The sequence below is a fragment of the Nelusetta ayraudi genome, unplaced genomic scaffold (assembly GCF_046127955.1).
Source record: "Nelusetta ayraudi isolate G7.1 ecotype Tasmania unplaced genomic scaffold, CSIRO-AGI_Nayr_v1 ptg000084l, whole genome shotgun sequence".
Lineage (NCBI taxonomy): Eukaryota > Metazoa > Chordata > Actinopteri > Tetraodontiformes > Monacanthidae > Nelusetta > Nelusetta ayraudi.
Window position 1 is genome coordinate 5,735,310 of NW_027466134.1, and position 26,869 is coordinate 5,762,178.

The 26,869-nt window shown below is 51.3% G+C and overlaps 3 protein-coding genes across 26 annotated transcripts; 2 read left to right on the top strand and 1 right to left on the bottom strand.

Annotated features, from left to right (window-relative positions):
- Positions 1-2,452: 2,452 nt before the first annotated feature.
- On the bottom strand, positions 2,453-5,758 carry LOC142900964 (antiviral innate immune response effector IFIT1-like). Its single transcript, XM_076045602.1, has 2 exons — positions 5,677-5,758; positions 2,453-3,935 (listed from the first exon to the last, which is right to left on the bottom strand). The coding sequence occupies exons 1-2, from the start codon at positions 5,679-5,681 to the stop codon at positions 2,639-2,641; spliced, it is 1,302 nt and encodes a 433-aa protein (XP_075901717.1). The 5' UTR covers positions 5,682-5,758; the 3' UTR covers positions 2,453-2,638.
- Positions 5,759-8,711: 2,953 nt separating this feature from the next.
- trmt1l (tRNA methyltransferase 1-like) lies at positions 8,712-15,747 on the top strand. The gene is made up of 16 exons (XM_076045234.1): positions 8,712-8,860; positions 9,408-9,488; positions 9,612-9,674; positions 9,860-9,973; positions 10,158-10,222; positions 10,301-10,466; positions 10,629-10,749; positions 10,886-10,971; positions 11,542-11,857; positions 12,498-12,710; positions 13,364-13,554; positions 13,761-13,827; positions 14,129-14,292; positions 14,395-14,463; positions 14,594-14,723; positions 15,020-15,747. Exons 1-16 carry the CDS (start codon positions 8,812-8,814, stop codon positions 15,207-15,209), a joined length of 2,085 nt encoding a protein of 694 aa, XP_075901349.1. The 5' UTR covers positions 8,712-8,811; the 3' UTR covers positions 15,210-15,747.
- Positions 15,748-16,170: 423 nt separating this feature from the next.
- LOC142900736 (protein Niban 1-like) lies at positions 16,171-26,147 on the top strand. Of its 24 annotated transcripts, none has more exons than XM_076045219.1 (19): positions 16,171-16,305; positions 19,380-19,510; positions 19,845-19,973; positions 20,084-20,198; positions 20,388-20,552; positions 21,149-21,264; positions 21,347-21,451; positions 21,553-21,715; positions 21,816-22,000; positions 22,135-22,281; positions 22,422-22,532; positions 22,611-22,718; positions 23,277-23,388; positions 23,476-23,876; positions 23,970-24,094; positions 24,176-24,236; positions 24,303-24,342; positions 24,373-24,530; positions 24,597-26,147. In XM_076045219.1, the coding sequence occupies exons 1-19, from the start codon at positions 16,251-16,253 to the stop codon at positions 25,446-25,448; spliced, it is 3,279 nt and encodes a 1,092-aa protein (XP_075901334.1). In that variant the 5' UTR covers positions 16,171-16,250; the 3' UTR covers positions 25,449-26,147. The 24 variants fall into 24 exon arrangements, with proteins under 24 accessions (XP_075901334.1, XP_075901343.1, XP_075901332.1 ...); XM_076045228.1 differs by having other exon boundaries at positions 23,970-24,092; positions 24,174-24,236; positions 24,373-24,398; XM_076045217.1 differs by having other exon boundaries at positions 24,303-24,530.
- Positions 26,148-26,869: the final 722 nt, after the last annotated feature.

The following is a 26,869-nucleotide window of genomic DNA, read 5'->3' on the forward strand; positions in this document are numbered from 1 at the left end:
AATTGCACATCTTTTACATTCAGTCCTGTTGTTTAATGCATTTTTATGTCATTTTGTTTTTTTTAATGCTTTTTTTGTATTTTGTCTCTAGTATTTTCTATTTTAATTGTTTATGTAAGTAAAAAAAAGTGTAGAAATGTATTATTATTATTATTATTATTATTATTATTATTATTATTATTATTATTATGGCATGGCCATACCACCACAGCCTGCTCCTTAGACTGATGTGGCTGATGACAGTGTACGAAATTCCATGAACAAGAGTGGAAGGAGTGGATCTGGGCAACTTCAACTACCCATGTGGAGGGACTCAGGGTAGCAGAGTGCAGGGTCACCATGACCTTTAGGGACTCAAGGGACTGCAAGGTCCAGGAAGCAGAGGTCAACACCAGGTCAGGATGCAAGTGGGAGGCCTCTAGAGCACTGGCTCAAGTGGAAGGACATCTCAAGATAAAAGACATCATCAGAGCACACTGCACCAGCGGGCAGGGTCTGGGCACGACCTGCTTTCAAAAATGGGGAAAAGCCAACCCAAGGGAGAGGAGAAGCATGGAGGTCCATGCAGAAACAAGGAACCTAGATGAGGAGCAGAGGAAGGAGAGGGTGCTGGGTTCCCAGGGAGTCCGGACAAGCTTCCAAAGAGGAAGCTGTCATGGGCAGACTTATGGAGACCCGAACCGTTCCAGATCTCCTACTTGCTGAGGGCCGTCTATGACACCCTGCCAACTCCTGTGAACCTGCACACATGGGGCATGAGGGACGACCCAATATGCAAGCTCCGTGGTAAAAACGAGACCATGGCTTATATCCTGTCCAGATGCAGATACAGGTGGCGCCGTGACAAAGTGTTTGCCAAGCTCGCTGATATTCTAGAGCAGGCAAGAACCCGGAAACACTGGCTAGCAGGCAGGCAGGCCGCCACCTGCTGTCACATTTGTCAAGGAGGGAGCGAAGCCGGCAGGGCCCAACAAAACCAGGCAAAGTCTCCTGCAGTCGGCCCAAGCGTGGGAGCTAAGGGTAGACCTGCAGAGAAGGCTCCAATTCCCGTATGTTGTCCGCACAACTTTATGTCCAGATGCAGTCCTCTTCTCCAAGGGAGGAACTGCGTCCTTGTGGAGCTCACCGTGCCACGGGAGGAGAGGAGTGAAGAGGCATCCGAAAGAAAATCTGAGCACAGGACTGTAGAGTCGCAGTTGTGCCCAGTTGAAGTCAGGAGCAGGGACTTCCCAGCCCAATCATCCTGGAAGTTGCTGACAGCAGTGGGACCGACAGGCAGTGAAAGAGGAGGGCGGAACGAAGACTGGGGGAGGCGGCAGATTGGATGGATGACTGGAGTAGAAGGCAGGAGGCCAGCTGGCAGCCAGGAGGGAGTGAGCAGTGGCTGGCCTACCACTGCTGACCCGCCAGCAGGAGGGTGCTATCGTCAAGGGTTGAAACCCCCAATGAGTGTTGGTAACCATCTGATGACACAACCTCCTGGCTGATGGCTGCAGTAATTATGCAGTGTTTGGGCCAATTCCAATTCCTCACTTAAACCTCAATCTCAACCCTCGCCCTTAACCCTCAATCTTTGGCGCTCAATCTTGGCCCTCAAAAATAAGTGTAAGGGTATCTTGTGACTAAGAAATGGGACACCCCTTAAGTGCAGTTACGTCTTCAGACTGTGGGGGGCGGCCTTACGCCAAAGCTACGTCCAGTCTGTCAAGAAGACGACGAAGAAGAAGACGACGAAAAAGTAGAAGTCCTGCGTTGCTACACAACGAGGTACACAAGTAACGTGAAGCCGGGACCGCCGGTCCGGCTGACAAACATCGTAAAGTTAAAAAAAAAATGTTACGCAACAACGATGTCAATAATCCATGAAAAGTCTTAAACTAAGACAATAAAATGGTTTGGTAATATTTATATTTTTATTAACTAAGAAAACACTTCCATTTGTAGCTCGCTTTTTTCATCGCCATCTTTTTCGAAGATGTCTTGATGAAAATATGCAATGCCTTTTTGGTAGACCTTACTGCCAAGGGTGGTGCCAGAGAATCTCAATGTTGAGGGCGATACAGCCCTTAAACTCCTCCCTCAACTTGACCTTCTGAGAATCGGGACAGCACTTGCACCTCGCGGGAGCGCACATTTTTGAGATTGAGGGTTGAGATTGAGAGTTAAGGTAGGAATTGGAATTCACCCTTGATGTATGTACACAGCCGTTTCTGTTCCATCTGTGCTGAAGATGCTGTGGGCCACCACCACCACAACCACCACCCGCAGGCAGCAGGGGAACTTCCTGTTGGATGGATATGAACGACAACATGCTGTGATTATGAGGTGTTGCAACCTTTTGTAAAAAGAAACTTTTTTAAAAAGGTGTTTCTACTTTTTTGTCAATGCTTCTGAGTTTTGTGTCAAGTCACCAGTGAGGAAAAAGATAAAAACATTGAGTCAAAGTCACTCCAATGTTTATTGATCCAGTGCAACAGGTGCAACAGGTGTGGGCAGTGACAAGCAGAGCAGAGCATCACACAGGTTAAATACTTGATTACAATGAAGTGGTACACACATGTTTTATGTCATGTTGAATAGAAATACGTCAAATCTTTGTTGAGGACTGATGGTTTTGATCTTCTCCAGCTGTCCTCACTCAGTCACTCAGGTTGCTGAGAACCTCCTGGATTTCCCCACACAGTCTGTCCCTCCCTCGCTCCATGATCTTCTGCAGATTGGTGATGCTGTTCTTGCGGAAGAAAGACTTGCAGGGAATCTCTGCCGCCCTCATGTGGTATCGAATTGACTCCTCGCGATTCTGACGATGAAAGAAGAGAAATCTGGCGTAGCAGTTGTAGACCATCTGTTTACCTGCAGGCTCGAGGTCAGTTTGCAGCAGCAGCTCCTGGTAGAGCTCCTCGGCCTGGTCCAGGTACTCGGGAGACCTGGCCTTCACGTCTGCCAGATCGATTCTCTTCCCCAGAAGCTCAGGGTAGAGCCCAATCACCTGCTGATGGAGACGGATGGCTTGCTCTATCAGGCGTTGCTCAGGACGTCTTTCCTCGAAATAAGTGATTTTCCATTTGTAGCAGAGAGCGGCACACGTCTTGAGGTACCGCTGGTCCGGGTGCCTCCTCGGGGCCTCATCAGCCCGACCGATGGCCTCGTCGTAGAGGTGGTAGTCCCTGTAAATCACCAGGATGCGTTTCCACCCGCTGTAGCTGCTGATCGGGTTCTCCAGAACCTTCTCAGCCAACTCCCGAACTTCATCCTTCACATCCTCTCCTCTCTTGGACCGGTCATACAGGTACTGGATGGAAAGGTACTGGTTCCCTGGATCCAGTCGGGTGGCTTCCCTCAATTTGTCAAAGAGCTCGTCGTCCAGGGGTCTATTTTTGAAAGCTCTCACCTTCAACAGCATGTAGCTGGTGTTCCACTCCACCATGTCAGGCCGCCTGTGGATGGCACTCTGGAAACTCTCCTCGGCCTCCTGCTTGCGTTCTTCGCCAAACTTCATCAGGGTCCAGGCCTTCTCTGCATTGACCTCCGGGTGGAGCTGGTCCTGGGACGGAGGTGAATGCTGTTCCATCAGGGCAGACACCTTGGCCAGGTAAGCCCGGCTCTCCTCTGGCTCCCCCTGGTGGTGGCGCAGCCAGGCCAGGTTGCTGTAGTTGACCAGCAGCCAGGGCTCAGTGAACCGAGGGTCCTTCTCCAGGGTCTCTGCAGCCCTACTGAACAGTGTGCGGGCGTCCTGGGCCGAGCCCAACGCCCACTGGGTGAAGCCCTGCAGGTTGTAACTGTGGCCCAGCCAGGGGGTTCCTTCCTCGGTGCCGATGTCCTCCAGCTGCTTCAGGAGACAAGGCAGTCTGGACCTGCTGCCCTCCAGACTCCAGGTGAAGTGGCACTGCAGCGCCCCCAGCTGGGACTCCAGGCTTGACTGGCTCTGAGCGGCCCTGTCAGGAAAATGTACATTTTATTTTATTGAAACGTGAAACGATTTACAAAGTGCAGATGTACAGATCAGGGTTTTTGAAGTGTAGTGCAATATAATATAATATACTAGGGCTGGGCAAGTTAACGTGTTATTATCTCGTTAACTCATTTATTTATGAACGCCGACAATTATGTTATCGCGCATTAACGCATGTTGCTCACGTGCTGTAGGAGTCGTGAGTAGGGATGGGCGATATATCGGCGTTTGCGATATGTCGTCAAAAAAATAATAAGAATATGTCATCTCGCGGTAATAAAACTTGTGTTGATGACGTAATTACGTGCGCAACGCACTTGCTGCTGGCAGCCGGCAGCTCATGTGTTGCACAATAAAAAGCACGGGGCTGATAGCGCACCCACCGTGCTCGATAGCGTAGCCCCATTGCTCGATAGCGTAGCCACCGTGCTCCAGAATCCATCGTGCATTGTGTGCAAAGTGAAAATAAACACCACGGAAACGATTTGCAAACATCCTGTTTTACTTTTTATTTTATTTTCTTTTGGGTGGGCGGACCGGGATGTCGAAGCAGGAAACGCAAACATGTGAGCGAACTTTTACTGGCACGACTCCGAGTCAATGTTAGCATGGACCTTTTCAGGCTTTGTGTTCGAAAGGAACGTTGAACTGTCATTTCTCCACACCGTCTTTTCACGAGCGATCTTTCTTTCTGTTCTCTGTGGCGCTAATGTTTTTAGCGAGCTCCTGCTTCTGCAAACCAGGCAGGGCATAGGTACTACATCGTTTTCAGTCGTTTCCAGCGTATCCTAATAAACGGGATTTTAATTTTTTTATTAATTTGTTTTTGTATTTTGTTTTTTAAAAATACGGCTTCGTGTAAACACATTTTTTTAATGCGGTTTGAAAAATATGCAGTATCAAAAAAAAAATCCCAAAACATGGAGTTTAATTGTTTTATATTTCTTATCGTCACTTTTATCGTTATCGGAATAAATGCCAGAAATTATTGTGATAAAACTTTTAGTCCATATCGGCCATCTCTAGCCGTGAGTTTCTAATGTTTATATTTGTGAGCGCACTTCTTTAACACTTGAGTAGGGGGTGTGTGTCACTGTGGGGTGTAGCCACGACGCTATTTAATGACAGTCACCTGTGCGCCTGGGATGGCTTGGTGTGGTGGGGTGAGCGTCGGAGGTCATTGTGATAAAGAATAAAGTGAATAAAAAAGAACCTCGAAGCAAGACTGGATTCATTTTTGCATGCGCGTCAACAATTACTCCTTCGTTTAGCCCAACGCGGCTTATTTATTTAGCGATCACCAGTTAGGCGCAATATATGCTTTTATTTTGTAAAAGTGTGTTCCTGGCTTCTGCGGAACCAGAAAAGAAAAGACTTCATTCATATTGTAGAACATTAAAATAAAAGTGCACGATACACTTCTTTTAAATTCATTATTGTATTTTGGCGTATACATTGTGATTAATCGCGATTAATCAGGGAAATCATGCTATTAATTGCGATTAAAACTTTTAATCGTTGCCCAGCCCAATATAATATATAATACTGTCTAATATACTTACTATATATGAATGTTTACATGAATATAATATGAAGATGTTATGATTGCAATCAACGACGTCCATTCAGTAACCAACCCAAGAACGTCAGAATGAAACGCGTGAGTTTGTGAAGCGGTGGAAGTATTTGACGGTGAAGAGCTGAGACATGAAGAGCAGACTCACCTCATGGTTCCTCTGCTGGGTTCAGGCTGTGGTGTTGGTCTGCTGCTCTGCTGCTGCTGCTGCCACTGCTGCCGCCCTTCTGCTTTTATCGCCCGTCTGTTTCTAATTTACCAGGAAATTAATCTTAAAATAGATCTGAGGTCACACTCTAATAAACAACCTATAGAATTTACCCAATCTGAGGTAACAATTTGCACCCAGTTTATTTAGGTAGATTTGACCCCATGTTTTGGATATTGAGTGCCTTAATTCAAAAGGTATAAAATACCAATATGAATTGGGTATTATTTATGGTTACATTCTACAACTAATTACTTAATAAAATTGGTTAAAATTTAGCAATACTACTACTACTATACTACTACTACTACTACTACTACTACTACTACTACTAGGTAAAAGATACCCTAGAATTTACAGCCAAACAAGTCATTATATAGATGGTTTTATTTTTACACAGAAACCTTAAAATAGGAACCACATGTGCAAAATATCTTACAAGACAAAATGAGGTAGTGTGTGAGGATGTCAGTTGTGTGTGCGTGCATGGGTGTGTGTTTCCAAACGTGTGTGTATTTAAGTAAATATGGTGAGAACCCATGTGCAGACAAAATATTGAAGTAGGGGACAAGATGAGGAGAGAGACAAGACAGAAGATGCCAGCACCTTCAAAAGTGCATTCTTTTTTAAGATTATAACATTGTGCATAACTCACAAAACATTTTTACCAAAAAAATATACATTTTAATTTAAATCTTTTGATTATTTTTCATGTAGTTCAAGATGTTAGAGCAACTCAATTAAAAGCAGGGGACATTAAAAAAGCTCAGCGTTTGACAATCAGTGCATCTACATTTTTCAAGATGTAACTTAGTAGAGCGGAGAGGAACAGAGTGTAGACAGCGGAGAGGAGATTCATTTACCAACATACCTGGCAGTCCTGGAAAAGTTCTTCTTGCTTTTCCCCAAGGTATTCAGTGAGGCAACAGGCAACTACATCCCTTTTTTACACGACGGTCATTGACTGTAAGGGGATACAATTTAGAGAAATACTTAGAGTGCTTATCAAAGATTTCAATTATTACTTATTGTTTCACTTAAGGCGCATATTGCACATATCTTAAAACAAACAAACAAACAAAAAAATATGTTATTTATAGTGTCCAGCAGAGGACGCATCTTGGACCAAGCAGCTCCTCCCTTTGCAAACATCAGTTGTAGAAGACGTGGTGAGTTGCAGCATGAATTTCCCCCAAGGAAAAGGCCGTTACACAACGGAGCTCTTCTTCAAGCTGGTGAAGTTTACGTAAACAAATGAATGATTTTTTTTTTGTGGAAAAGAAAATGATCAAACTTTCTCACCTGAGCCTCACTGAATGGTGCAAACTCTCCTTCTCCAATGTGTCTTGATTTTCCCCAACCGGATGTGGAGGGAGATTTTTTTTTTTTTTTTTTTAGCACCGCTGCTTTACATTATAAAACAGAAACAAACAATGTCTGTCGCGTTGAGCTACTTAAACGAACGAGTGAGTAAAATGGCTTGACAAAAAAAAAAAAAAAAGGTTAGCACCGCCGCTCAACTGGCTAAAGAAAGTAACATTGGCCAGATGCTAAACAAAAAAAACACTGCTGTTCCATCGACACAACTACGGCCAGTACAGCAAACACAAACAAACACATTACACCGCAAACTGTCCTTACCGGCCTGTATTTCTCCGGTGATTAGTGCCAGTTTTCTTATGTTTAGCTCGCAAATGTAGGTCAAACGCCGGCGCACGTCGGCAATTCAAACTTTCGGGCGTGCTTTTTTCACCCCCAAGCTCGCGTGGCACGTAACACGAAAGCACATTACACGCAGCGACTAGACCACAATTCCTGTTGAATATCTCGTCATTACATAAATTAACGTTTGTTTTTTTTGTGCATTATATCAAGAAAAAGATGTACAAGAGTCATCCTAATTTATCTTCGATCCAGTACTCCATCGGCAGGAAGTAGACTTCAGTTTTCATGACTTTTCGCGCTCATGAGCTGGACTGACGCATGCGCACATTGCAACGTAGGACTTGTGATTTTTTTAGGTAAATTCTATTAGATTTTTCGATGTAACACTTCTTATCTTTTTCAAATAGGTAGTGTTGGTAAAATCTACCCTTTAATTTATAATTCCTTTACTGACCAGGATAATTAAGTACATTTTAGATTATTTTAATTGGTTATATTTATCACTCTCAAAAATCGTTTTTTACAGTGCAGTCTCTGAGCAGACTGCAGGGGGCGGAGCAGGAGCAGGACTGGAGATAAGGGGCCTTGGCTTTCGTTTGTCAAGAATCAAAACACAACTCTCCACCCGATAACAGCGGCACACGCCCTGGTTCATTGATGTGTTGTGTGGTAAATCGCACTGCTTTTACATGCAGTCCTGTTGTTTACCGTAGTTCTATTGTTGTGTGTGTTGTTGTACCAAAATGAACCTCCTGAACAGGTTGTTGTATTGGTATTGGTGCAGTATTCTAATTTTCTGAGTTTGTGGCTTTGTGCTTTTAATAAGCTGAAAATCTTAAATCAGCAAAGTTACAACAAGGAACTGCTTGAGATGTCAATTTTGCGTGTAATGGCTCAATAAAATGTGTTGCTTTCATCTTTTATGTTAAATTGCCGAAAATAAAACAACTTTTACTGGATATTCTTTCGGGTAGTACCTGTATACATACATTTAAAACCGCGATAAATCGCCTACACTGAACTGAATGTAACAATACCACCATCTAGTGGTTCATTCGTACAACTACTTCCCTATAACACAGTACAGTAACAAAGCCGTTTCTGCCCCTTACTGCCTTTTCTTTTTAATTTTGGCAATACGGAAGCGTATTGTACGGAAGCCCATTGCATTCTCTGTATGTAAATATATATATATAAATAAATAAATAAATAAAAATAAATTTAAAAAAATTGGCGCCTTATCTCGAAATTACGAGATTCTGGTCTGAATGCAATGAAACCCGCAAGGCCTGCAGTTCCTCCAGTCCACTGGGTGCCGCTGCAGCTGCAGGCTCCTCCACGGCTGCCTCGACTTCCCAAACAGCCCCACACAGAGCGACTGGCTGGCTGGCTGGCTGACTGACTGTGGGGATGATGGCGGAGGCAGCCCCGCGGCACCAGGAGGACGCAACCGACAAAAGTGAGTTTTCAGTGCGGTCACTGTGGTGGTGGTGGTGGGGTCCCGCCGGAAGCTGTGCGCGCGAGGGCGAGGGGAGACGCGCGCACGAATCACGTTCGGTCTTGTTCGGAGGTGGCGAGGTCCTCACCACGGAGCTCCGCCACAGGACCTAAACAAGCTACCGCTAATGCTAGGCGGCTAGCTTGGCCGCAAGAAGCAGCTGTAGAAGAGCGTCGCCTGCGCGCGCACACACACACACACACACACACACACACACACACACACACACACACACACACACACACACACACACACACACACACACACACACACACACAGAGTTCTGGGCGGAAGTGACTAGAAAGTGGCGCTAAAAGACGTCAAGCCGACCAGCGCTCCTGCTGCTCTGCTGTCTGGTGCGGTCTTCCGGTCCGTAACACAACCACAGTGATGTCAGAGTGTTCAGTGAATGACAAGCGGCGCTTCGTGTTTTGTTCAATCAAAGTCCAGCCAAGTTGAAGCTGTGTGTGTGTGTGTGTGTGTGTGTGTGCGTGTGCGTGTGTGTGAGGTGGAGGAGATGGAGCGCCCCCAGCTGGTGACCCCCAGGCTGCAGCCGATTGCGACACCAAACCCTCCACCACGACGGCGGGTGAGTCTGGAAGCTGCAACCATGTGACCCTCGGCTGGTAGAGAGACAGTGATGACCGACAGACAGGAAGGAGAGTTGTTCAGTCTGTCCTTGTCCCCCCCCCCCCACCCCCCACCCCGGCAGACAGACACATCTCCATCCAGACCAAGCTGGAGGGCCTGGAGATGTTGGTGGACCTCAACGGTGGTGAGTTGTTCCAGGCTGAGAAGCTCCACAGGCTGAGGAGCTCCACAGGTTGAGGAGCTCCTCCTGGTTGAGGAGCTCCACAGGTTGAGGAGCTCCAGGTTGAGGAGCTCCTCCAGGTTGAGAAGCTGCTCCAGGCTGAGGAGCTCCTCCAGGCTGATGCTGCTCCTCTTCTCTTCTCTACCCAGCGGGACGCAAGTCGTGTCCTCTGTGTCCTGAGGAGAAGTTCAAGGCCTGCTACAGCCACAAGCTGAGGAGACACCTGCAGAACCTCCACTGGAAGGTCTTTGTGGAATTTGAAGGTGAAGGCACCAGGAGGTCGTCTCACACACACACACACACACACACACACACACACACACACACACACACAATAACAATCAAACCAAGACCCTGGATCCAGTCGGGTTGCGTTGCAGTAGCAGGTAGCTCGTTAGCCTCTGTGACATCATCAGTGTGGGACGCCCCTCCCCCTCCCTCCTGCAGGTCAGAAGATGTGCATCTGCCACCTGCCCTGCCGCAGCCTGAAGCCCAGCCTGGGTGGAGAGCAGGTGAGCGGGTCGACCTCTGACCTTCACACTCTGCTGACCCCTGACCCCTGGCCTGACCTCCTCTGCCCTACCATGCAGGCGGGCCGCCACGTGGCCCACTACCACTGCGTGGTCTGCTCTGCCACCATCGCCAGGAAGACGGACATGGTGGGCCACCTCAAACGCCACATCAACCGAGGAGAGACCGAGGCCAGCTACACTGCGGGGGGGGGCGGGGCTGGCGAGGAGGAGGGGGAGGAGCCTGGTGAGCCCTGACACCTCATCCCGCCCCCCTTCCCTGCCTTCATGACCCTAAACCTGACCCTGACTGGGCCCCTTGCCTCACTGTGTGTGTGTGTGTGTGTGTGTGTGTGTGTGTGTGTGTGTGTGTGTGTGTGTGTGTGTGTGTGTGTGTGTGTGTGCTCAGCTCCCTCTGGTCAGCCCTTTGAGATCCTGAAGGAACTGGGCACCAACGTCCAGCTGCTGCCCAATCACACGGTGCCGCAGAAGAGCGACACCTACTTCAACCGCAAGATGAAGAACAACAGGTGGCGGCCTGGGCGTCAGAGGTCAGAGGTCAGCTGGTGGCCGCAGCTGACCACAATACTCACCCTGTGTGTGTGTGTGTGTGTGTGTGTGTGTGTGTGTGTGTGTGTGTGTGTGTGTGTGTGTGTGTGTGTGCAGGCAGCTGGTGTTCTGCTCTCTGGCCGTCCTGGCTGAGGAAAAGGGCCGAAACCCTCTGGAGTGTCTGGACGCCTTCGGAGCCACAGGTGAGGAGTATTTTAATAGTAGTAGTAGTAGTAGTAGTGGTAGTATTATAGAAGCGGCAATAGTATTTTAATAGTAGTAGAAGTAGTCATAGTAGTATTCTAGCAGTGGGAGCAGTGTTTTAATAGGAGTAGTGGTTTGATTTTAATAGTACGAGTGGTATTCTAGTAGTAGTATTTTAGTTGTAGTGGTAGTAGTCAGTCTTCCAGTAGTCGTAGTACTGGTAGTTGAATATTTGTAGTAGTACAAGTAATAATAGTTGTATTTTAGTATTTAGTGTCTTAGTAATAGGACAAGTATTCGAGTAGTCGTAGTTGGATTTTAGTAGTAGTAGTATTATTATAGTAGTAATGGTATTTTAAACATAGTGGGATTAGTAGTATTCTAGTAGTAGTCGTAGTATTTTAGTTGAAATGGGAGTAGTAGTTGTGGTAGTAGTAATGGTTGGATTTTAGAAGTAGTTGTAGTACTTTAGTAGTAGTAGTTGGTGTGAGTCAGCTGCAGTTTCAGCTCAAAAGGAGCCAACAGGAAGTGGTGGCCCCTGACTTCCTGTCCCACCCTCGCCCCGGCAGGCATCACGGGGCTCCAGTGGGCCAAGCACCTGCGCGGCGCCGTCAGGGTGGTCATCAACGACATCAGCGACGTGTGCGTCAAGATGATCAAGGAGAACTGCAAGCTCAACGACATCCGGGTGGAGGGTGGCCCACGGACCCCCCGGGGGCCTGACGGGGCCAACGGTGAGGTCACCAAGGGGGCGTCGCCCACCGCCGGCGCTAGCGCCGCTAGCAGCAGCAGCAGCAGCAGCAGCAGCGCTAGTAGCACTGCCACAGTGGAGGTCACCAAGATGGACGCCAACGTCATCATGCACCTGCGAGGATTCGACTACATGTGAGTGACGGACCAGCACCACAAATACCAGCTGCCACCAGCAGGGGGAGTCTGCTCCATCAGAGGCTGGGGGGCAGCCGCCTGAACCTGTGGCTAACACAATTACCTGTGGCTAACGTTACTAGCTGCAGTTAATGTTATTACCTGTAGTTAACATTATTACCTGAGGCTAGCGCTACTACCTGAAGTTACCGTTACTACCCGTAGCTAACGTTACTACCTGTAGTTATCGTTACTACCTTTAGTTACCGTCACTACCTGTAGCTAACGTTACTACCTGTAGTTACCGTCACTACCTGTAGCTAACGTTACTACCTGTAGCTAACGTTACTACCTGTAGTTACCGTTACTACCTGTAGCTAACGTTATTAACTGTACTTCACATTATGACCTGCAGCTAACAGGTAATTAGCTGTTACCTGTGGTTAACGTCACCTGAACTCAGCATGATTACCTGAACCTAAAATTACTGCCTAAGGCTAACGTTATTAGCTGTGGCTAATGTTGCTACCTGTCGTTAAGGTTCTTAGCTGTCCTTCATGGTAATACCAGTAGTTAACATTAACTACAGGTCAACATGAAGAATGGAAGAATTATGGTGGCTATGCTAATGAGCTAACCCTCACCTGTGCACCTGCAGCCACCTGGACCCGTACGGCACGGCCGTCAACTACCTGGACGCTGCCTTCAGGAACGTGCGGAACATGGGCATCGTGTCGGTGACGTCCACCGACACCGGCTCGCTCTACTCCAAGTCCCCCAACGTCACGCTGCGCCACTATGGCTGCCACATCGTCCGCACCGAGTACTACAAGGAGCTGGCGGCGCGCATGGTGGCCGCCACCGTGGCCAGGTAGCCCCATCCCCTTTAGCTTAGCCCAGCCCGGCCCATTTCAACGACACTCGCTGGCCACTTTTGAAGGGAATTGTGACAATGAAGAGCATTCTGGGTTGTCGTAGTTGTAGTATTCCAGTAGTAGTAGTATTAGTGTAGTAGTCATAGTGGCAGTAGTATTCCAGTAGTAGTTGTAGTAGTAGTAGTAGTAGTAGTGGTAGTAGCAGTAGTGGTAGTAGTCGTAGTAGAGTAGTAGTAGTAGTTGTAGTAGTAGTGGTAGTTGTAGTAGTAGTAGTATAGTAGTAGTGTAGTAGTAGTAGTAGTAGTAGTAGTAGTAGTATTGTAGTAGTAGTATTCCAGTGAATTCAGACTCTTGGTGGGATCAGTGGCTTGCCCACACTTGGTGTTGTTGTTGTTAGCTTCAGTTTCAGAAACAAAATGAGCCAACAGGAAGGGGTTGCCCTGACTTCCTGCCCCGCCCCTCCTGAGTTTTGCCCCACCCCCTTAGCCTTATCCCAGCCCCGGAAGTTCCCGCCCATGGAAGTTCGCTCACTGGCCACTTTATTAGGGAATTATATTACGTTGAAGAGCCCCGCCCCGTTAGCTTAACCCAGTCTGCCTCTGATTGGTGTGTGTGTCTGTGTGTGTGTGTGCGTGCCCCTTCCCTGCAGGGCGGCGGCCCGCTGCAACAAGGGCGTGGAGGTCCTCCTGGCAGTGGCGCTGGAGCATTTTGTGCTGCTGGTGGTCCGAGTGCTGCGAGGCCCCACGCAGGCCGACGAGGCCACCAAGAGGCTGCGGCGCCTGGTCCACTGCCAGTGGTGCGAGGAGAGACTCTTCCTCAAGCTGGGCAACATGGTGGACGGTGAGTGGCGGCGCCCGCTGGCCGGGAGGAGCAACTGCAGACCGTTAAAAACAGCTGCCGCTGGGAGCCGAAGCTCCTCCCTCCCTCCCCGTGTTGGCGGCCGATTGTTATCATGGAGAGCATGACAGACCTGGCACTGGCTGGCGGTGACCTTTGACCTTGCCATTTTGTCTGTGTGTGTGTGTGTGTGTGTGTTTGACCTGCAGACACGCTGCCATGCAACTGTCACGGGAGTCTGCCGGGGAAGACGGCCGTGCACCTGGGACCCCTGTGGTAGGGCAACACACACACACACACACACACACACACACACACACACACACACACACTGCTCTGCTGCACTGCCCTCTAGTGGTAGCTCCAAGATTTGCTGCAACACATAGAAAGAGAAAAAGAGAATGAGACATGATGAAGGGTTGACTCTGTGTGTGCGTGTGTGTGTGTGTGAGTGTGTGTGTGTGTGTGTGTGTGTGTGTGTGTGTGCGTGTGTGTGTGTGTGTCCCTGTGTGTGTGCGTGTGTCCCTGTGTGTGTGTCTGTGTCTGTGTGTGTGTGTGTGTGTGTGTGTGTGTGCAGGTGTGGTCCTCTCTTCAACACGGGCTTCCTGCGTCGGATGCTGTCGGCGGCGGTGCAGCACAACATGGACGACATCCAGCCGCTGGTCAAGACGCTGATCTGCGAGTCCGAGTGCACCACGCTCAAGTGCCTGGCGCACGGCCCGTCGGCGCTGACAAATCAGGGTGCGAGCCAGAGCCTCACACACACACACACACACACACACACACACACACACACACACACACACACACACACACACTGACTGTGCTACCTCCTCTGTGCAGTGGAGTGCGGCGTGGTCATCAAGACGCTGCAGAGCGGCGCCGAGCTAACGGCTAGCAGCGACCCGTCAGGTGAGTCACCACCGAAGAAGAGGAAGAGGAAGTAGAAGAAGAAGAGTGCTTCCTGTACACTTTATCGGGGAATTATGATGATGATGAAAAGGTTGTGACCTCAAGCTCACCTTGACCTTGCTTGGTGCAGGCAAGAGGAAGAGCGGCGAGGATGGCGGGAGTGCCGTGGTGAAGAAGCTGAAGGCCGACGCACCGCTGGAGCACCCAGCCTTCTACTACAGCATCCACAGACACAGCATCAGAGGAATGAACATGCCCAAGTCAGTCACTACCCAGGGTGCATTGCGGTGGTGGTGGTGGTGATGATGATGATGATGATGATGGTGATGGTGATGATGATGATGGTGAAGATGGTGGTGATGATGATGATGAGGATGATGACGATGGTGGTGAAGTTGATGATGGAGATGAAGATGATGGAGATGAAGATGATGATGGTGGTGGTGGCAATGATGGAGATGAAGATGCTGAAGATGATGATGATGGTGATGGTGAAGATGCTGAAGATGATGATGATGATGATGGAGATGAAGATGGTGACTGTGTCCCCCTGCAGGCTCAACAGGTTCCTGCAGTACCTGACGGAGGCGGGCTTCAGGGTGAGCCGCACCCACTTTGACCCCACTGGGGTTCGAACCGACGCCTCTCTGCTGCAGTTCAAGGACGTCCTCACCCAGTACAGCGTGCCCACCTGCACCAACGCTAGCGCTAGCAGCACTAGCACTGCCGAGCAGACGCAGGTGTGAGGAGCCTCCGAGGCCAGACAGGGGGCGCTCTCTCTCTCTCTCTCTCTCTCTCTCGCTCTCACTCTCTTTCCCTCCTCTCTCTCTCTCTCCTCCTCCTCCTCTCTCTCCCCCTCTCTCTCTCTGCCTCTCTCCCTCTTCCTTTCCCTCTCTCTCTCTCACCCTCTCTCACCCTCTCTCTCCCTCTCTCTCTCTCTCTCTCTCTCTCTCTCTGCATCAAAGACAGAAGGGATGCTGTGATTTCTCTTAGTTTTTATGTTTTGCAGCGTTTCAATCCTAACCAAGTCACACACTGATTGGCCCATTTGGTGCTGTGAGGCGATGACATCACCGTGTCACGTGACGCAGGACTCTCCTGACTGTGAAAACCAAGGTTGATGTCAACGTTCTGATCCGACTCCACCATTCTCTATTTATTCCACCCATCTTTTGTTGACAGTTTCTCCTCCTCTTCCTCCTGCTTGATGTTTTATTTTTGTTTTCAAGTCGTCTTGTTAAAATATAAAAATCTGAATAATTATAATAAAAAAACGTGTTCATATCTAGTGACTCGGGTGTTCAATGCGGCCAGCCGCCGCCAGAGGGCAGCAGAGACCAGGCTTTAGGAACTGAGAGTCCATGAGTGGAAGTGAGCTGAACATTTTCAAGGATCTGATTTGCGACTCTCGACTCCAATAATCAAGTTTAACCTCGAATCTGACTCGGTGAGGAATGACGTCATGAAGGGTTTCTTACAAAACTGCTGGAAGAGTCAAACTGTCGGGCGGAGGGAGAGATACACGAGCTGCAGGTTGATGACGTGGCACCACGGACCGGACCGGTGAAGGAAACGTTGTCATTCATCAGCGATTCGGTGAATCAGAGCCGCTCGTCACATAGCGACGCCCGAAAGGAGCGCATCATGGGAGGAGGAGGAGGAGGAGGAGGAGGAGGAGGAGAAGGTGGGAGGAGCCACCTCCCTCCCCCTCCTCCTCCCTCGGTCCTCGCGGAACTCCACCTGAACACCGACTCCTACCTGCGGGTCTCCAGAGCCGCAGCGCCGCCATGGGGATCTCCGCCTCCAGCCTGCTGGACGACGCCACGGCCGGACGCGTCACAGGTACCGAACAGAACCGAGCCGAACCGAGCCGAGTCGATCCAAAGTGTCGATCTGAGCGCGAGATGACTCGAGCCGAGGAGCCGATCCACTCCGGTGAACTTCCTGTTGTCGCGCGACTCGCCTCACAGCAGCGGCGCGAGCTGCTGAGGGACGCAGGCTGAAATGATCGTCGTTGATGTTGTAGTTGTCATTGTAGTTTTTATTGTCGTTAATAATGTTGTCGTTACTGCCCGCAACATGTTAGAGCTCTGGACGGAGGGGGGCGGGGCGGATCAGGTCTCACCTGTCGGTCGCTCTCGGACCGGACCGACAGGTTGAGACCGACCCGCCCGCCTTTTGTTCCGACAATGTGTGTGTGTGTGTGTGTGTGTGTGTGTGTGTGTGTGTGTGTGTGTGTGTGTGTTGTGTCAATCTGGCGCGAGGACAAAAAAAAAGAAAAAAAGAAGGATGCGTCCTGTCTGCTGCTCGTGGCGCGCGCACACGCACCGCAGACACGGTGCCAACAACAGGTGTCAAGATGCTTCAGGTGAGACCGTCTGAGGTGTGTGTGTGTGTGTGTGTGTGTGTGTGTGTGTGTGTGAGAGAGAAAGTGTGTTTCTCACTTTGTTTTTGGGTGGGTTTGTGTGAATGACTCACACATGAAGTCATCGCACACACATACACATATTTGTGGGGGTTGGCCCCGCCCCCTCGTGCACCGCAGGCTCCGCCCACTGACTCATTTGCTTTGTAAATATCAGTTTTCAGTGCGTGTGGTCTCCACCTGAAGGGTGGCAACCGGGTCATGTGACCCGAGGTGTGTGAGGTCACATGACACCAACATTGTCCTCAGCAGTTTTGTTGTTTCAACAAAGACGGTTGACGTGGTTGATCAGCAGGAACCATGTGACCTCGGGGGGAGGGGTCAAAGGTTTCGTCCAATCACAGCCAACCTTCTGTCTGGTTGTGTGTGTGTGTGTGTGTGTGGTGGGCGAGTCCCATCATCACCTGTCACCTGGAGGTCAGCGGGTCCGTGACATCATCAATGGGTGGCCCCTCCCCTTCCATCCTCTGGAGGAAGTAGCCCTGCCCTCCCACTGCCAAGTGTGTGTGTGTGTGTGTCGAGTCAGCAGGTCTCACACACACACACACACACACACACAGTTCCAGATGTTTGGTCCACAAACAATCAGAGGTCAAAGGTCACGTGGTGGGCGGGGCTTAGGGAGAAGCTGATGATGTTCAGAGGGGAGGTGGCAACTCCGCTGTTGCCATGGCAACGAGCCAATCACAGGGGGAGGAGGGAGAGAGACAGAGAGAGAGACAGAGAGAGAGGGAGAGAGAGAGAGACAGAGAGAGACAGAGAGACACAGAGAGAGGGAGAGACAAAGAGAGAGAGAGACAGAGAGAAAGAGAGAGGGGGAAAGGGAGAGAGAGAGAGAAGGAGAGAGAGGGAGAGGAACAGAGAGACAGAGAGAGAGAGAGACAGAGAGAGAGAGAGACAGAGAGACAGAGATCGCTCGCTCGCCCACTAATCATCCCTCTGTGTCGGACTCGTCACTTTTTCCTGGCCGCTGGGAGACGGAGCAGCATCAGCTTCTCATGGAGGAAAACATTCCACAGTGTGTGTGTGTGTGTGTGTGTGTGTGTGAGGGGGGAGTGCGTCACTCGACTGCGTGTCTGTTTTGGGGGAAACATCATCAAGTCGGAACTGCAGCAACAACTACACAACAAGTCTGGCAGCAGACACCAAACACCAGGCCAACAACACAACAACAACACAACAACAACACAACACGTCTGGCAGCAGACACCGCACACCAGGCTAACAACAACAACACAAAAACAACACAACAATAACGTTTGTCAAGTTATTAATAAAACTACGTGTGTGTGTGTGTGTGTGTGTTAGCTGCTCTGGCTCCACCCACTGACATGCAGGTCAACTGGAGACGCTGGTTATCAGTGTCACCAACACCCTACTAGCATTAGCATTAGCTAGCGGTTGAATGTGTGTGTGTGGGGTTTTTCTTTGCATTCCTCTTGTTTCTGTCTGAACGAGCACCGACATGTTGCACACACACACACACACACACACACACACACACACACACACACACACATGGCCCAGTGTATGGAGTGTGTGTGTCACATTGTGACTCTTTTTGGAATTTGTTTTTTTTTGAGTGACTCACTGAATCACTGAATCACTGAATCAGGTTCCTCCCTCAGTGTGTGTGTGTGTGTGTGTGTGTGTGTGTGTGCTGCTCCTCTGAGGCCTCCTCTGAATGTTGACAGACAGGTCTCTCTGGAGGGGGGCGGGGCGTCACCACCTCATTCCTCACATTCCGACGGTGGATTGGTGGCTGTCAGTGGAGCAGCACACCTTCACCTGGGGGGGGGTGAGCGTCCCCTGCTGGAGGAGTTCAGTGTCTGTGGAGCCAGTTTGAACTGGTTTAAAGCAGGTTTCTGGTCAAAGAGTCGCTGCTGTTGGTCCTGTGTTGCCACGGCAACCAGCGGCTGCTGCTGCTGCTGCTGCTGCCTCCTCCAGGTGTCCTCAAACCACCTCAGAGCCGCAAGGAGCAGGAGTAACGGATCAATTCACACAAAACACCTCTGAGTTTTGTCCCGACACCCTCCAACTCCTCACGACTCCTCACGACTCCACACGACTCCCTCCGACTCCCTCCGACTCCTCACGACTCCTCACGACTCCCTCCGACTCCTCACGACTCCTCACGACTCCCTCCGACTCCTCACGGCTCCTCACGACTCCTCACAACTCCACACGACTCCCTCCGACTCCTCACGACTCCCTCACGATTACTCACGACTCCTCACGACTCCTCACGACTCCCTCACGACTCCTCACGACTCCTGACGACTGATCATCCACTTCCTGCCTGGACAGGAAGTGGATGATCAGTTCAGTCTGAATCGGTGTCCGTTCACTGATGAGTGAATCAAATGTCGCCTCGAGTCGTCTGTGAATCGCCAACCCCCCAAACTGTCCACTCACTTCCTGTCCAGCATTGCTGACTTCCTGTCTGTCTCCCTGTGTGTGTGTGTGTGTGTGTGTGTGTGTGTGTGTGCAGACAGGGCCGAGGCCGAGCTGCAGGACTTCAGTCCGTACTACAGGGGGCAGTATTCAGCCGCTCGATTCGCTCAGGTGGAGGAAGACCTGGAGCCGCGCAAGGAGAAGATCACACAGCTGCTCAAGCAGAAGGTACGCTGGCCTTCAAGGTCGTTGTGTGTCCCTGGAGGTCACTGTGTGTCCCTGGAGGTCATTGTGTGTCCCTGGAGGTCACTGCGTGTCCCTGAAGGTCACTGTGTGTCCCTGGAGGTCACTGCGTGTACCTGAAGGTCATTGTGTGTCCCTGGAGGTCACTGCGTGTCCCTGAAGGTCACTGTGTGTCCCTGGAGGTCACTGCGTGTACCTGAAGGTCATTGTGTGTCCCTGGAGGTCACTGCGTGTCCCTGAAGGTCACTGCGTGTCCCTGGAGGTCCCTGAAGGTCACTGTGTGTCCCTGGAGGTCACTGTGTGTCGCTGCTGTCAACAGGAAGTGGCTGAGGACGGCGAGGTTCTCTACGAAGACGGGCTGCTGTACTTTGACGAGAGCAGGAAGTGGCGTGAGCGCTACGTGGTGGTGAGAGCCAATTACTGCCTGGAGTGTCACGATGGGCTGGAGGTGAGACAGGCCGCCGCCCACCACCGCCACCACCACCACCAGCAGGGGGCGCCACCAGCACTACTTCACTCACCCTCCTGTCCTCCTCCTCTCCTCCTCCTCCTCTCCAGACCTTCCTCAAAGGTGTCCCTCCACGCCACAAGCTGCTGCCGACAGGTGGCGCTGTCTTCACCACAGAGGAGAAGTACATGGCGGCGGTGGACAAGTGTTTCCCCGACGACTCCAGTACGTAGAAAGCATTCAGTCAAATGATTGAACGTACCATCATTTATTATTATTGATTTCAGTGAATCCAGCTAGCTGGTCCACAAGGTAACCTGCAGCTAGCAGGTCCGTCAGCTGCTGTGGTTCTGATGTCTCTCTGATGGCTTTCTGAGTTCTCTCTGGTTCCTCCTGGTTCCTCTTTGGTTGCAGGTGTGAAGGAGGACTTTGCTCCGGCCCTGGCAGGGTTGCCGGGTCAATTCCCCGTCTACCTGCGGCTGCCCTACAGGAGGGACTCGTACTTCTGCTTCAGGCAGCAGAGCAAGCAGGACCGCTTCCTGTCCATCCTGTCCGACTGCATCCGCCACCAGAACCACGGTCAGCACACTCACTTAAAGACTCTAGAGTGGGTTCGAGGCTCCTAGTCATTGACTCAGTTACTGACTGAGTTCCAGACTCAGTTAGTTTTGCGTTCTGACTCCCCGGTCAATGATCCGGTTCTAGACCCAGATAAAACTCAGTTCCATACTCCCAGTTGGGGTCGATTCCAGACTTGGTTCCAGATCTGTTTCCAGACTCCCAGTTACTGATTCAGTTCCAGACTCTCCTAGTCACTGACTCAGTTCCAGACTCCCAGTCACTGACTCAGTTCCAGACTCTCCCAGTCACTGACTCAGTTCCAGACTCTCCCAGTTACTGATTCAGTTCCAGACTATCCCAGTCACTGACTCAGTTCCAGACTCCCAGTCACTGACTCAGTTCCAGACTCTCCCAGTCACTGACTCAGTTCCAGACTCCCAGTCAATGACTGGTCCCACATTTGGTTCCAAACAGGTTGAGGTGCAGACTGGAGACGTGACTCCGTGTTGTGCAGATGAGTCAATTAAGTCATTTGTTGATGAACGGCTCCATCCTGACAGCCATGTCCTCCTCCTGCTCCTCCTCCTCCTCCTGCTACTCCTCCTCCTCCTCAGACTTCTTGAAGAAGGAGTCTCTGGAGGTGCAGTCCTTCCTCAGGGCTGTGCAGCTCTGCCGGCAGGACCGAGGAAACTTCCTCTCCTGGGAGCTGCTGGTGGGCAGCGACGTCCGAGTGAGTGACTGCTACTGCTGCTGTGACTGTTACTGCTGCTGCTGCTGCTGCTGCTGCTATCTAACAGCCTGTGTGTGTGCAGGTGATGGGCAACCTGGTGATGGAGCAGCTGCTGCCATCCCTGGAGACGGAGCTGCTGCCTCGACTGAAGGCCAAGAAGACGGAGAAGAAGAGGGTCTGGTTCGCTGTGAGTGGAGGGGGCGGGGCCAGGAGAGGAGGTGAAGGTCTCTCTCATAAACTCATTGGCTGCTCTCTCGCCCCACCCCACCCCCCTCCCCCCACCTCCAGACGGTAGAGGCAGCCTACCTGCTGGCTCAGCAGCGCCTCCTGGAGGGCCTCTCAGCCCTGAAGGAGGAGTGTCGTTCCTGCGATCGCCAGCAGGAGGTGCTGATGCTCTCTGACATGGACCAGATCGTGGCGACGCGGCGGCAGCTGGAGGAGGCCGTGCGAGGTAGCGGCCAGTCGCCGTCGACCAGTCACAGCCAGGGAAAACAAACTGTAGCGGTAGCGGCAGTTAGCTAGCTAGCACCCACCCCTCTTCCTATGTACAGCGGAGGTGCAGCAGCCGCTGGAGCAGCTGTGCGAGGAAGCGGTGCAGCCACACCTGGAGGAGCTGCTGGAGGAGCTGCTGCAGCCAATCAGCTGCGGCTTCCTGGAGGGGCGGCGGCAGGCGGAGCAGCAGATGGAGCAGGTGTGCCAGGAAGTCCTGCGAGGAGACGCCGAGCAGGCGCAGCAGGTGCGTCTAAAAGCTAACTGGACTGAAAACTGCCAGCAGGGGGCACCACTCAACCTCAACACTGTGTGTGTGTGTGTGTGTGTGTGTGTGTGTGTGTGTGTGTGTGTGTGTGTGTGTGTGTGTGTGTGTGCCAGGCTCTCCTCAGCATGTCCAGGCCAAACCTCCTCAGCTGCTACCAGAAGGTCGCCGCCCTGCAGGACAAACTGCCATTACTGCAGCAACGATTCGGCTTCTCCAACATGACGGCAGTGATTGACAGGGCGGAGCTGGAGCTGCAGCAGGTGCACACACACACACACATACACACACATGCACAAATAGATAGAAACAAACACAATTGTATCGACGTAATTTTGATTGTATGAAGTTTGAATCAGCTGTGACCTGTGTGTGTGTGTGTGTGTGTGTGTTGGTCTTGCAGCTGATGGAGAACGCCGCCTTCACCTTCCAGCAGCTGCTCTTCAAGGCCGTGGACGAGCACCCTGACGAGCAGCAGGCCGCCGTCGACAAGGTCAAACACCGAGTGCTCAAGGTCAGGCCCGACTTTGGAATTTGACCTTGTGACCTTTTGACCCTGACCCTGACTGAGAGTGTGGTTGCCACGCTGCAGCACTACGACTACGACAGCAGCACGGTGAGGAAGAGGATCAGCAGGGAGGCTCTGGTGTCCATCACGCTGCCCTTCATCAAGAAGAACCTGGAGAAGAGCTGCAAGACAGTGGGCACGCACACACACACACACACACACACACACACACACACACACACACACACACACACACACACACACACACACACACACAGGCAGAGGCCTTGTGTGACCTCTGGCCAGGGGTGACCACAGTGTTCAAAGCAGTCTTTATTCCAGTAGAAGTACTAATAATAATAATAATAATAATAATGATAATCTGAATTGAACTGAGCAGAGGTCAAAGGTCAGAGGTCAGCCTCGTTACTCCCGATGCTGTGGTTTTTCTTTCTTTCTTTCTTTCTTCCAGCTGCAGCTCAGCCAAACTGGAGTCAGTCGCCACTCTGACCACTCAGACATATTATGGGATGTTGACACTCTTAGTAACAACGACCAATGTCATTTTCTACACATTAATTTTTCATCTGGAGTGCAAACATGCTGACCTTTGACCCCCAAAGCTGAGCTACTCTAAAATAATCTCAATTTTTTTTTATTGAACGCCACAAAAGCAGAGTTCAAAGTATTTGCACTACTTTGTTACCCCCCCCTCCTCCCCCCCTCCGCCCACCTCTGACCTCCTACCAGGCGCTGCAGGGCCTCCAGCAGTCGGTCAACGAGGACCATGCCCACTTCGTCCACATCCACAACGTCTACGAGGACGTCCTGCTGCAGAGTCTGGACTCAGAGGTCGGCAAAGGTCAGACTGGACGCTCCTCACACACACACACACACACACATACACGCTGGTAGGCCACGCCTCCTAACTCGCCCCTCTCTCCTGCAGTGGTGAGGGAGGCAGCTGCTCTCAGGAAGTACGACCTGTCCTCCGACAGCAGGGACCTGCTCAGCCAATCCAGTCGCTCCAGCCTCTCCTCGCCGCCCAGTAGCCCCGCCTCCCCTGCCAAGAGCCCCACGCCCGCCAAGCCGGCGCCGCCCAATGGCCTGCCGGAGGGGGAGGAGGTGAACCAGGGAGCCCCGCTGACAGAGGTGGTGATGGTCCACGAGACACAACAGGAAGTGGAAGCAGCTCTAAAGGTCCAACAGGAAGTAGCAGCAGCGCCACAAATCCAAAAGGAAGTGGAATCAGCTCTAAAGGTCCAACAGGAAGTGGAAGCAGCTCTGAAGGTCCAACAGGAAGTAGCAGCAGCTCCACAAACCCAACAGGAAGTGAAACCAGCTCTAAAGGTCCAACAGGAAGTGGAAGCAGCTCGGCAGACCCAACAGGAAGTAGCAGCAGCTCCACAAACCCAACAGGAAGTGGAAGCTGCAGCTCTACAGCTCCAACAGGAAGTGGAAGCAGCTCCACAAACCCAACAGGAAGTAGAAGCAGTGCCACAGACCCAAGAGGAAGTAGAAGCAGCTCCACAGACCCAACAGGAAGTGAATGCAGTTGCTCCAGAGGTCCAACAGGAAGTGGAAACAGCTCCGCAGGTCCAACAGGAAGTGAAAGAAGCAGCTCCGCAGAAAGCAGAAGCTTGGCAGACCCAACAGGAAGTAGAAGAAGCTCCAATGAACCAACAGGAAATGGAAGCAGCAGCTCCACTGGTACAACAGGAAGTGGAAGCAGCAACACCACAGAAGAAACAGGAAAAGGAAGTAGCAGCTCCACAGGTCCAACAGGAAGTGGAAGCAAAAGCTCCACAGACCCAAGAGGAAGTGGAAGCAGCTCCAAAGAAACAACAGGAAGTGGAAGCAGTTGCCTCACAGGTCCAACAGGAAGTAGAAGCAGCAGCACCACAGGTCCAACAGGAAGTGGAAGCAGCAGCTCCACAGGCCCAACAGGAAGTAGAAGCAGCCGCACCACAGGCCCAACAGGAAGTGGAAGTGATAGCCTCACAGGTCCGACAGGAAGTGGAAGCAACAGCTCCACAGGTCCAACAGGAAGTGGAAGCGATAGCCTCACAGGTCCAACAGGAAGTGGAAGCAGCAGCTCCACAGGTCCAACAGGAAGTGGAAGCGATAGCCTCACAGGCCCAACAGGAAGTAGAAGCAGCAGCACCACAGGTCCAACAGGAAGTGGAAGCAGCAGCTCCACAGGTCCAACAGGAAGTGGAAGCAATAGCCTCACAGGTCCAACAGGAAGTAGAAGCAGCAGCTCCACAGGCCCAACAGGAAGTGGAAGCAGAAGCTCCACAGACCCAAGAGGAAGTAGAAGCAGAAGCACCACAGACCCAACAGGAAGTTGAAGCAGCAGCTACACAGGTCCAACAGGAAGTGGAAGCAGCAGCTACACAGGTCCAACAGGAAGTTGAAGCAGCTCCAAAGAAACAACAGGAAGTGGAAGCAGCAGCTACACAGACCCAACAGGAAGTGGAAGCAGCAGCTCCACAGACACAACAGGAAGTTGAGGCAGCAGCTACACAGGCCCAACAGGAAGTGGAAGCTGCACCGCGGCCCCAGGAGGATGACGCTGTGGCGCCCCCTGGTGTCCAGGACTCCCACCTGGACCAGGTGCTACTGCAGCCGCCACCTGAGTTTCAGACCAGACAGGAAGTGGAGGACATGCTGAGTGGCTCCGCCCCCTCGGGCGACCTTGGCCAATCAGAGGTGACCTCAGGTGATCGCGAGGAGGAGAAGACCACCGAGGCTCGGCCCACTGAGCCCAACCAACGGGAAGCCCCGTCTGTGACCGAGGCTCCTCCCCCATCCCTTCCTCCCCCTGGCTCAGTCCAGGAGATCCGGGACCTGGTGGTGGAGGTGATCGAGGTGGAGGAACTGCTGCAGCGATACCCCAGCGGCATCCCGGCTGACCAATGAGGTAGCCCGAAACCTCCAGAAACTCTGGAAACATCTCCCAAAATCTTCACAATCAAAAGCATAAAAATATTTATTCAAGTCATTTCACACAGAAAGACACCAGATTTTTTTTACAGTGTAGTTTTTATATCTTACACTAAGCGCCTCAACCACTTCCTGTTCCTGGCTGTGATGTCATCGACCACCTCCACAGGTGGGCAACCTTCGACCTCCACACTGTGTTTGTACAGTCAGGTCACAATGATAACACGCAGTATAAAACGAAAACCTTCCGAACTCAGTGGACTCCGGTGAGCTGCAGTGACACCAGGTAGCGAGAAAGCAAACTGCAAAAACAGATCAACCGGCTGTGTTGTCGCTGTTGGTGGGCGGAGTCCGAGCAGCCGACCCCGCACACCGACTCTGCTGCTGTGATGTCACGGTAGAAAGAAAACAACCCACAAAACACCAAAACGCTGGCGCAGTTCCACCTGCAGCCAGCAGGAGGCGCTGCTCTCAACAGGAACCAGCGGAGGACGACGCTCGTCATCAGTTGTGTGTTTGTGTCAGCTGTGTGTTGTGATGACAGACTCACACTGGGGACGAGGGGGGGGGGCTTCCTGCTCGCTAAGCTAACGAGGCTAACAGGACGTAGCGCCACTTCCCGTCCCCAGGACTGCACAATAGAAATCTGCTTCCTGCTCAGACTCCCCCCCCCCCTCCAACCTCCCACAATGCTTTGCAGCACAACATCACAATGTTCCATTAACGCAGCAAACGTGTGACTTCCTGTTAGCAGGCAGGAAGTCAAGACCGGTAGCACTTCCTGTTTCCTGTTGACGGCCGCAGGTGGCGCCAGTGGTGAAGTACCTCCAGTCAAGTGTCCTCCAATGCCACAGTGCCTTTGGTCACATGGTGCGATCATGTGACACTCTGTGCAGTAGCCCCGCCCACCACCACCACCACTGTGCCTTCCTGCTGCCACCTGCTGGGGAGAGACGCACAACACAAAACAACGCAACACCACATAAAACACAACTACACAACAGCACAACACAACAAAACACAACAACGTAACGAGTCCTGATGATTTGTGTGCAAACTTACAAAATAAAATGTGTCATAAAAGCCTCCATGGTGTCTGCGTGTGTGTGTGTGTGTGTGTGTGTGTGTGCATGTGCATGTGTGTGTGTGTGTGTGTGTGTGTGTGTGAGGGAAAGCGCTGCTGGAGTCAAGAAATGAAAGAAACAAATATCAGCAGGATTATTGAGTCACTTCTTTATTGACGTTGAGAACCAATCACAGGCCGCCAAACATCGATGATCCGGTTAGAACCAGTTCAGAAGAAGAAGAAGAAGAAGAAGAAGAAGAAGAAAGCTCTTGGCTGAGTCGGACCAGCCGCTCCTACCCGCAGCAGGAGAGAGAGAGAGAGTGGAGGCCCC

Coding starts and splice junctions, on each gene's coding strand:
- trmt1l (XM_076045234.1), top strand. CDS start 8,812: ATGATGGCGGAGGCAGCCCCGCGGCACCAGGAGGACGCAACCGACAAA. Junction 13,555..13,760: donor GCTGGGCAACATGGTGGACG/GTGAGTGGCGGC, acceptor TTTGACCTGCAG/ACACGCTGCCATGCAACTGT. Junction 14,464..14,593: donor GGCTAGCAGCGACCCGTCAG/GTGAGTCACCAC, acceptor TGCTTGGTGCAG/GCAAGAGGAAGAGCGGCGAG.
- LOC142900736 (XM_076045208.1), top strand. CDS start 16,251: ATGGGGATCTCCGCCTCCAGCCTGCTGGACGACGCCACGGCCGGACGC. Junction 23,389..23,475: donor GGACTCAGAGGTCGGCAAAG/GTCAGACTGGAC, acceptor TCTCTCCTGCAG/TGGTGAGGGAGGCAGCTGCT. Junction 24,531..24,596: donor TGGAAGTGATAGCCTCACAG/GTCCGACAGGAA, acceptor ATAGCCTCACAG/GTCCAACAGGAAGTGGAAGC.